This window comes from Pleuronectes platessa, chromosome 16 (assembly GCF_947347685.1).
Source record: "Pleuronectes platessa chromosome 16, fPlePla1.1, whole genome shotgun sequence".
Classification (NCBI taxonomy): Eukaryota; Metazoa; Chordata; class Actinopteri; order Pleuronectiformes; family Pleuronectidae; genus Pleuronectes; species Pleuronectes platessa.
In genome coordinates, this window is record NC_070641.1 from 244679 (window position 1) to 255420 (window position 10742).

The 10742-nt window shown below is 38.5% G+C and overlaps 1 protein-coding gene across 1 annotated transcript; it reads right to left on the reverse strand.

Moving 5' to 3' along the window:
- Nucleotides 1-4931: 4931 nt before the first annotated feature.
- LOC128459263 (golgin subfamily A member 6-like protein 22) lies at nt 4932-6466 on the reverse strand. Its single transcript, XM_053444386.1, has 2 exons — nt 5207-6466; nt 4932-5023 (listed from the first exon to the last, which is right to left on the reverse strand). Exon 1 carries the CDS (start codon nt 6403-6405, stop codon nt 5347-5349), a length of 1059 nt encoding a protein of 352 aa, XP_053300361.1. The 5' UTR covers nt 6406-6466; the 3' UTR covers nt 4932-5023; nt 5207-5346.
- Nucleotides 6467-10742: the final 4276 nt, after the last annotated feature.

Below are 10742 nucleotides of genomic sequence, written 5' to 3' on the forward strand. Positions count from 1 at the left end.
CTGTGGGGCGCACATCCTACGGCGCACATCCTGCTGCGCACATAAATAAAAATAATATTAAAAAAAATTTACAATTTTTTTTTTTTAAATCAAATTAATAAAAAAACTGTGCTTGCACATCCTGTGGGGCGCAAATTCTGTGGGCCGCAAATCCTGCGGCGCACATCCTGCTGTGCACATGAATAAAAATAATATTAAAAACAAATTACAATTTTTTTTTTAAATCAAATTAATAAAAAAACTGTGCTTGCACATCCTCTGGGGCGCAGATTCTGTGCGGCACACATCCAGCTGCGCACATTAATAAAAATAATATTAAAACATTTTTACAAAAAAAAATATTTAAATCAAATTAATAAAAAAACCTTGCTTGCACATCCTGTGGGGCGCAAATTATGTGGGGCGCACAGACTGCTGCGCACATAGATAACAATAATATTAAAACATCTTTACAAAAAAAATATTTAAAACAATTAATAAAAAAACTGTGCTTGCTCATCCTGTGGGGCGCAAATTATGTGGGGCGCACATCATGCGGCGCACATCATGCGGCGCACATCCAGCTGCGCACATTAATAATAATAATATTAAAACATTTTTACAAAAAAAAATATTTAAATCAAATTAATAAAAAAACTGTCCTTGCACATCCTGTGGGGCGCAAATTCTGTGGGGCGCACATCCTGCGGCGCACATCCTGCTGCGCACATAAATAAAAATAATATTAAAAACAAATTACAATTTTTTTTTAAATCAAATTAATAAAAAAACTGTGCTTGCACATCCTGTGGGGCGCAAATTCTGTGGGCCGCAAATCCTGCGGCGCACATCCTGCTGCGCACATAAATAAAAATAATATTAAAAACAAATTAAAATTTTTTTTTAAAATCAAATTAATAAAAAAGCTGTCCTTGCACATCCTATGGGGCGCAAATTCTGTGGGGCGCACATCCTGCGGCGCAAATCCTGCTGCGCACATGAATAAAAATAATATTAAAACATTTTTACAAAAAAAAATATTTAAATCAAATTAATAAAAAAACTGTGCTTGCACATCCTGTGGGGTGCAAATTCTGTGGGGCGCACATCCTGCGGCGCACAAACTGCTGCGCACATAAATAAAAATAATATTAAAAAAAAAATACAATTTTTTTTAAAAAATCAAATTAATAAAAAAATTGTCCTTGCACATCCTGTGGGGCGCAAATTATGTGGGGCGCACAGACTGCTGCGCACATAGATAAAAATAATATTAAAACATCTTTACAAAAAAAATATTTAAAACAATTAATAAAAAAACTGTGCTTGCTCATCCTGTGGGGCGCAAATTATGTGGGGCGCACATCATGCAGCGCACATCCAGCTGCGCACATTAATAATAATAATATTAAAACATTTTTACAAAAAAAAATATTTAAATCAAATTAATAAAAAAACTGTCCTTGCACATCCTTTGGGCCGCAAATCCTGCGGCGAACATCCTGCTGCGCAGATAAATAAAAATAATATTAAAACATTTTTACAGAAAAAAATATTTAAATCAAATTAATAAAAAACTGTGGTTGCACATCCTGTGGGGCGCAAATTCTGTGGGGCGCACATCCTGCGGCGCACATCCTGCTGCGTACATAAATAAAAATAATATTAAAAACAAATTACAATTTTTTTTTTTTAAATCAAATTAATAAAAAAACTGTCCTTGCACATCCTGTGGGGGACAAATTCTGTGGGGCGCACATCCTGCAGCACACATCCTGCTGCGCACATAAATAAGAATAATATTAAAACCTTTTTTTCAAAAAAAAATATTTAAATCAAATTAATAAAAAAACTGTGCTTGCATATTCTGTGGGGCGCACATCCTGCTGCGCACATAAATAAAAATAATATTAAAAACAAATTACAATTTTTTTTTTTAAATAAAATTAATAAAAAAACTGTCCTTGCACATCCTGTGGGGCGCAAATTCTGTGGGGCGCACATCCTGCGGCGCACATCCTGCTGCGCAAATAAATAAAAATAATATTAAAACATTTTTACAAAAAAAAATATTTAAATCAAATTAATAAAAAAATGTGCTTGCACATCCTGTGGGGCGCAAATTATGTGGGGCGCACATCCTGCAGCGCAAATCCTGCTGCGCACATAAATAAAAATAATATTAAAAACAAATTACAATTTTTTTTTTTTTAAATCAAATTAATAAAAAAACTGTGCTTGCACATCCTGTGGGGCGCAAATTCTGTGGGGCGCACATGCTGCGGCGCACATCCTGCTGCGCACATAAATAAAAATAATATTAAAACATTTTTACAAAAAAAAATATTTAAATATAACTAATAAAAAACCTTGCTTGCACATCCTGTGGGGCGCAAATTATGTGGGGCGCACATCCTGCAGCGCACATCCTGCTGCGCAAATAAATAAAAATAAAATTAAAAAAAATTTACAATATTTTTTTTTTAAATCAAATTAATAAAAAAACTGTGCTTGCACATGCTGTGGGGCGCAAATTCTGTGGGGCGCACATCCTGCGGCGCACATCCTGCTGCGCACTTAAATATAAATAATATTAAAACATTTTAACAAAAAAAAATATTTAAATCAAATTAATAAAAAACTGTGCTTGCACATCCTGTGGGGCGCAAATTCTGTGGGGCGCACATCCTGCGGCGCACATCCTGCTGCGCACATAAATAAAAATAATATTAAAAACAATTTACAATTTTTTTTTTTAAATCATATTAATAAAAAAACTGTGCTTGCACATCCTGTGGGGCGCAAATTCTGTGGGGCGCACATCCTGCGGCGCACATCCTGCTGCGCACATAAATAAAAATAATATTAAAACATTTTTACAAAAAAAATATTTAAATCAAATTAATAAAAAAACTGTGCTTGCACATCCTGTGAGGCGCAAATTCTGTGGGGCGCACATCCTGCGGCGCACATCCTGCTGTGCACATGAATAAAAATAATATTAAAACATTTTTACAAAAAAATATATTTAAATATAACTAATAAAAAACCTTGCTTGCACATCCTGTGGGGCGCAAATTCTGTGGGGCGCACATCCTGCGGCGCACATCAATAAAAATAATATTAAAACATTTTTACAAAAAAAAATATTTAAATCAAATTATTAAAAAAACTGTGCTTGAACATCCTGTGTGGCGCAAATTATGTGGGGCGCACATCCTGCGGCGCACATCCTGCTGCGCACATAAATAAAAATAATATTAAAACATTTTTACAAAAAAAAATATTTAAATATAACTAATAAAAAACCTTGCTTGCACATCCTGTGGGGCGCAAATTATGTGGGGCGCAAATTCTGTGGGGCACACATCCTGCGGCGCACATCCTGCTGCGCAAATAAATAAAAATAATATTAAAACATTTTTACAAATAAAATATTTAAATCAAATTAATAAAAAAAACTGTCCTTGCACATCCTGTGGGGCGCAAATTCTGTGGGGCGCACATCCTGCGGCGCACATCCTGCTGCGCAGATAAAAAAAAATAAAATTAAACATTTTTACAAAAAAAAATATTTAAATAAAATTAATAAAAAAACTGTGCTTGCACATCCTGTGGGGCGCAAATTCTGTGGGGCGCACATCCTGCTGCGCACATGAATAAAAATAATATTAAAAACAAATTACAATTTTTTTTTTTAAATCAAATTAATAAAAAAACTGTCCTTGCACATCCTTTGGGGCGCAAATTCTGTGGGGCGCACATCCTGCGGCGCAAATCCTGCTGCGCACATGAATAAAAATAATATTAAAACATTTTTACAAAAAAATGTATTAAAATCAAATTAATAAAAAAACTGTGCTTGCAAATTCTGTGGGGCACAAATTCTGTGGGGCGCAAATCCTGCGGCGCACATCCTGCTGCGCATATAAATAAAAATAATGTTAAAACATTTTTACAAAAAAAAATATTTAAATCAAATTAATAAAAAAACTGTGCTTGCACATCCTGTGGGGCGCAAATTCTGTGGGGCGCACATCCTGCGGCGCACATCCTGCTGCGCACATAAATAAAAATAATATTGAAAACAAATTACAATTTTTTTTAAAAAATCAAATTAATAAAAAAACTGTGCTTGCACATCCTGTGGGGCGCAAATTATGTGGGGCGCACATCCACCAGCGCACATCCTGCTGCGCACATAAATAAAAAAATATTAAAAAATTAAAAAAAAAAAAATATTAAAATAAAATTAATAAAAAAACTGTGCTTGCACATCCTGTGGGGCGCAAATTCTGTGGGGCGCACATCCTGCTGCGCACATGAATAAAAATAATATTAAAAACAAATTACAATTTTTTTTTTTAAATCAAATTAATAAAAAAACTGTCCTTGCACATCCTTTGGGGCGCAAATTCTGTGGGGCGCACATCCTGCGGCGCAAATCCTGCTGCGCACATGAATAAAAATAATATTAAAACATTTTTACAAAAAAAAATATTTAAATCAAATTAATAAAAAAACTGTGCTTGCACATCCTGTGGGGCGCAAATTCTGTGGGGCGCACATCCTGCGGCGCACATCCTGCTGCGCACATAAATAAAAATAATATTAAAACATTTTTACAAAAAAAAATATTTACATCAAATTATTAAAAAAACTGTGCTTGAACATCCTGTGGGGCGCAAATTCTGTGGGGCGCACATCCTGTGGCGCACATCCTGCTGCGCACATAAATAAAAATAATATTAAAACATTTTTACAAAAAAAATATTTAAATCAAATTAATAAAAAAATTGTCTATAGCGTCCGTTTTCCTATAAAAGGCCGCTAAGAGGCTTAAGTGGGCTCCAGGCTGTTACGCGTCGTACAATGAATACAAGTCCGGTGATGAATATAGTTTGAGAATTTTATTGCTGTAGACCGAATGACAATTGATGAATGCAAACATGGTTGTTTGACGATGACGACGACGACGACGACGACGCTAAACAGAAAATATAATCAGGTGCGCCACTAACCCCCTTTCTCCCCCTCCGCTGATCTGACTGCCCAGGTATATAGATTAAGCCACACCCATGTGTCAATCAAACGGAAGTGACATGCTCCAAAACAGTGTGACTAACCTTTCAAAATAAACAATAAACAAACAGACCAAATATGCATTTTGGCCCCTACAATTCCGGCCCCTAATTATTATGTTTCAAATAATAATTACAAATTTGACATAACAATCAACATAGTATGTAAATATATTTTCTTTCTTCATTATTTGTAATCCGATATACGTTGTCCAAGGAAAGAGTGATTAATCAAAGTCAAGTGTTCAGGAACAAAGTCAAGGGGTCAAAAGTCAGTTTGCGTCAGTCAATGAGCCGCTGCCTCCAGTAGTAGGCAGACTTTGGTGATGGGCCTGGTCAGAAATCCGGTCTTTGACTTGATCCGAAGCTGACGTACAAGTCCCTTTTTGTCCATAATGGTCTCCACAATCCCTCCAGTCAACCAGGAGTTGCGAGGCGCTGAATCATCCACAATGATGACGATGTCTCCTGGTGTGAAGTTGCGTCTTATGTTGGACCATTTCTGTCGTTCTTGCAGTTGGGGAAGATACTCCTTAATCCACCTTTTCCAAATCCTTTCCTCCTGTTGCTTCTTTTCTTGATCCTGTAGTTTCCTCTTTGCCTCACATTCTTCCACCTCCCGTCTTCTCACTTTCTCTTCCTCAATTATTCTTTCTTCTTCCTTTCTCTTTTCCTGGGCTAACCTACACTCTTCCTCTTGTCTCCTGATACTCTCTTCTCTCCTCCTGTCTTCCTGGACCCTCTCTTCCTCCATCCTAATCCTTTCCTCCTCAACTCTCTTTCTTTCTTGTTCCTCTCGTCTCTTCTTTTCCTCCTCTAGTCTCTCACGCTGTTGTTGTTCTTCTCTCCTAACCTGCTCCTCCTCTTCTTGTCTCTTCCTCAAAATCATTTGCTCTTCCTCCCGTCTAACTTTCTCTTCTTCTTCAATCCTTTTTCTTTCTTCAGCCTGTCTCCGCTTCTCCTCAGCCAACCTCTCAAGAGCTTCTTCTTGGCTCCTCAACCTCTGCTCTTCCTCTCGTCTAACCTTCTCTTCTTCAATCCTTTTTCTTTCTTCCTCATCTTGTCTTCTTTTCTGCTCAGCCAGTCTCTCAACAGCTTCTTCTGGTTTCCTTTCATCTTCTTTTCTTCCCAGAGGTCCGTTAACTGTCCAGCCGAGCATTGTTTTGACGGCATATGGTCCATCTCCCACACTCCTGATGACTTGAAGTGGTTCCAGAGCCTTTGGTACATCGGAGCCAATCAGCAACTCAATCTCACAGTCCAGTTCAGGTAAGTGAATATTCTTTAAATGATGCCACTGATTGATGTCATTTTGATGTGGGATGTTCCCTTTGTGCACAGGCATAGTCTTCTGAGTGTACACACATGGGAGATCACAGAAATCAGTGCCATGAAGTCCTGTAACCTCTAGGCCTGAAACAATGCTGGTTTCAACGACCTTCTTTTGACCCATTGTTCTCAGAAGAATATTTGATTTTCTTCCCTGGAGATTGAGCTTATTCATTAGCCCCAATTTGCAAAATGACGCAGTGCTTCCCGGGTCAAGGAATGCATATGTATGCACTGTTGTATTCCCCTTCTTGGCCTTTACTTTCACAGGCACTATGGAGAGTTTGCAATTGTCTTCACCGGCCCCAGTAAGACCACTTGTCTGTACCGAGGCTATGGCTCTGATGTCAGCTTCTTCCTTTGTTTGAGGATGATGTTTGTCCATTTCAAATCTTCTTTGGTGGATATGCAGCATCTGAGGATGCTTCAAATTGCATATGTTGCAGCTGAGTCGCTTCCTGCAGTCCTTGCTCATGTGTCCTTTCTGCAGACAACCAAAGCAGGCTCCATTTTCTTTAAGGAAAGTGATTTTCTCATGATGTGCTTTCTTTTCCAATAGGAAACACACCTCCAAAGCATGTCCACCTCCACAGAACAAACACCTTTTTACAGCCGGCCAACTCTCCATTTTCCTAGGTCCATTTCCATTTTTCTCATGTGCAACTGTCACAGTGGTTGCAAATGTACTTCCTTTGATTTTTGGATGAGGTGGTTTTGACATAAAACCTCTTCCATCCTTGCTTGGTGTGGGAGTGTCTCTGATGTCTCCAAATACTGGATCAGTTGCAATCCTCACTTGTTTTTCAAGGTAATTTACCAGATCCCTGAAGGTAGCTCTTTGGTTGTACCTTTCCTGAAAATCACATGCCACAGATCTCCATTTATCCCTCAGTCGATATGGCAGCTTCTTAATTATAATTAGCAGGTTAGCAGACATGTTGAGCTCTTGCATGTTGTTGACATCTTCCATGGCATTGCAACATCCTCTTAGAAACAGAGTGTATGCTTGTAGTGTTTTTGTGTCATCTGGTTTAATTGACGACCATGAAAGAGCCTTCTCCATGTAGGCTGTAGCAATTTTATGCTCGTTGCCAAAGTGCTCCTGCAGTAAGGATTTTGCCTTCCTGAATCCTCTATCTGCGGTCATATGAAGGCAGCTCCTCACCATTTCTCTTGGTTGTGCTTCGGTATATTGTTCCAGATAATAAAGACAATCTGTGGGGTTTGGGTTCTTGCTTTCGATGTTGTGTTCAAAGGATTTTATGAATGTTTGAAATTGAAGTGGGTCACCATCAAAACGACGAATCTCCTTCTTGGGCATTAAAGAGAGAGACTGTTGTTGAATCATTAATGCAGTGATGTCATTTTGCTTTTCCATGATGTTAAGCATGTTGCTCTGTTCACCATTGCTTGGAGCAGGCAATGTTGTTGGTATTGTAACATGTGCATCCATAGTTAATGTATTTGACTGAATTGTCACTGGCACTGTGGAGAGAGATTGGGTTTGATTAATGTCTCCGTCAGCAGTGGCAATCATTTGTGTTTTCTTTTCACGTTGTTTTTTCTCCATATACGAGTTCATACCATCTGACACTCTTGATCTGTGGCTACGCACACCAGATCTACTTGAGGCTCCAAGAATCTTCATTTTTGCCATTGTAGCAGCAAGATTCCCATCCAGCTCCAGTTGCTCCTTTTTCCTCCTTAGCTCCTCCTCTTGTGCTTCTATGGCATGTTTATCTTTTAGCATTTGTTGTATTACAATAAGAGCAGCCATTTCAGCCTCAGCCTTGATGCATGCAGATGAGGTGGTGGAAAATCTTGAGCATGAAGAATGTGATTTGTGACTCCTGTTGGTAATATTTGACACACTGTCACTTGGCTTTATTTCATCCTGCATGTCAGATATTGCTTTATTCTGTTGGGAAGGAATGGCAGCTGGAACATCAGAGTGTGGTATATTTTCCTTTAATTCAACAGGTGCAACAGGTGCTCCCTCTTCAGGTGGAATGGGAGAGATGACTGATTGTGCAGCAAACACATCTTCAGTCACCTTTCTTGCTTGTTGAAAGTGTCTTTCAATCTCAGAGAGCCATGTCTTTACATCATCAATGAAGTCTGTGTTGTGTTTTATTATGCGTCCAAACCACTCCTTTTGGGTTACCTTTTCCTCTTTGGGAAGTAAAACAATCACTGACTCATGTGCTGCATTTGCATTTTCATACAGTTGTTTGAGTTCATTCAGTTTGAATTGCACTTTCTTTGCATTTTCATCATTTTTCATGAGCCCTTTAATTTCACGTGAGAGCTCTTTCATTTTTTTCACATTTGATTGACATTGCTTTTGAAGAGTTTCCATTTTGCAAGCCAGCGCTTTGGCTGTAAGCTTGACCGTTCTCTTCTCCGTAATTTCCATTTCATTTGAGTCACTCATTATGTGAACTTTCAACGTGCACAATTCACCAAAGCACAGAGCAACACACACAATGCAATCCGCAATGACATTGATTCAGTCACAATGCGATTTCCAACACAACAGCACAGTACAGCAAACGGCCGCCACTGCTCATCACGCAGTCCTCCAATCAGCCCAAACAATTGCCGATCGCGACAAACCAAGCACGCGCAACACAAGCCCAAACAAACAGTCCCCAATGGACAAAACGGCAGCCTTTCCAAACTGTGTTCAACTTCAAACAACTACACAGAAGGATTAACAAACATACCGATTCTGATGGCTGTGATGCGCTGCTGTCACTTCCGTGTTACACCGCTGCTGCAGTCAATTATGTGTCTCTGATTCCAGGCGTCCGCAGAAGAGTCCCCTGTTGCATAGTTCGTTCCGTCCAAAACATCGAGATCCAAGCGATAAGAGCAACGTTGACTCCCGTGGTGTTTTTGGATTATTTCTGTTTACTAAATATAGCGTCCGTTTTCCTATAAAAGGCCGCTAAGAGGCTTAAGTGGGCTCCAGGCTGTTACGCGTCGTACAATGAATCCAAGTCCGGTGATGAATATAGTTTGAGAATTTTATTGCTGTAGACCGAATGACAATTGATGAATGCAAACATGGTTGTTTGACGATGACGACGACGACGACGACGACGACGCTAAACAGAAAATATAATCAGGTGCGCCACTAACCCCCTTTCTCCCCCTCCGCTGATCTGACTGCCCAGGTATATAGATAAAGCCACACACATGTGTCAATCAAACGGAAGTGACATGCTCCAAAACAGTGTGACTAACCTTTCAAAATAAACAATAAACAAACAGACCAAATATGCATTTTGGCCCCTACACTGTCCTTGCACATCCTGTGGGGCGCAAATTCTGTGGGACGCACATGCTGCGGCGCACATCCTGCTGAGCACATAAATAAAAATAATATTAAAAACAAATTACAATTTTTTTTTTTAAATCAAATTAATAAAAAAACTGTGGTTGCACATCCTGTGGGGCGCAAATTCTGTGGGGCGCACATCCAGCTGCGCACATTAATAAAAATAATATTAAAAACAATTTACAATTTTTTTTTTTTTTAAATCAAATTAATAAAAAAACTGTGCTTGCACATCCTGTGGGGCGCAAATTATGTGGGGCGCACATCCTGCAGCGCACATCCTGCTGTGCACATAAATAAAAATAATATTAAAAACAAATTACAATTTTTTTTTTTTAAATCAAATTAATAAAAAAACTGTGCTTGCACATCCTGTCGGGCGCAAATTCTGTGGGGCGCACATCCTGCGGCGCACATCCTGCTGCGCACATAAATAAAAATAATATTAAAACATTTTTACAAAAAAAAATATTTAAATATAACTAATAAAAAACCTTGCTTGCACATCCTGTGGGGCGCAAATTATGTGGTGCGCACATCCTGCAGCGCACATCCTGCTGCGCAAATAAATAAAAATAAAATTTAAAAAAATTTACAATTTTTTTTTTTTTTAAATCAAATTAATAAAAAAACTGTGCTTGCACATCCTGTGGGGCGCAAATTATGTGGGGCGCAAATTCTGTGGGGCGCACATCCTGCGGCGCACATCCTGCTGCGCACATAAATAAAAATAAAATAAAACATTTTTACAAAAAAAAATATTTAAATCAAATTAATAAAAAAACTGTGCTTGCACATCCTGTGGGGTGCAAATTCTGTGGGACGCACATCCTGCTGCGCACATAAATAAAAATAGTATTAAAAACAATTTACAATTTTTTTTTTTTTTAAATCAAATTAATAAAAAAACTGTGCTTGCACATCCTGTGGGGCGCAAATTCTGTGGGGCGCAAATTCTGTGGGGCGCACATCCTGCGGCGCACATCCTGCTGCGCACATAAATAAAATTG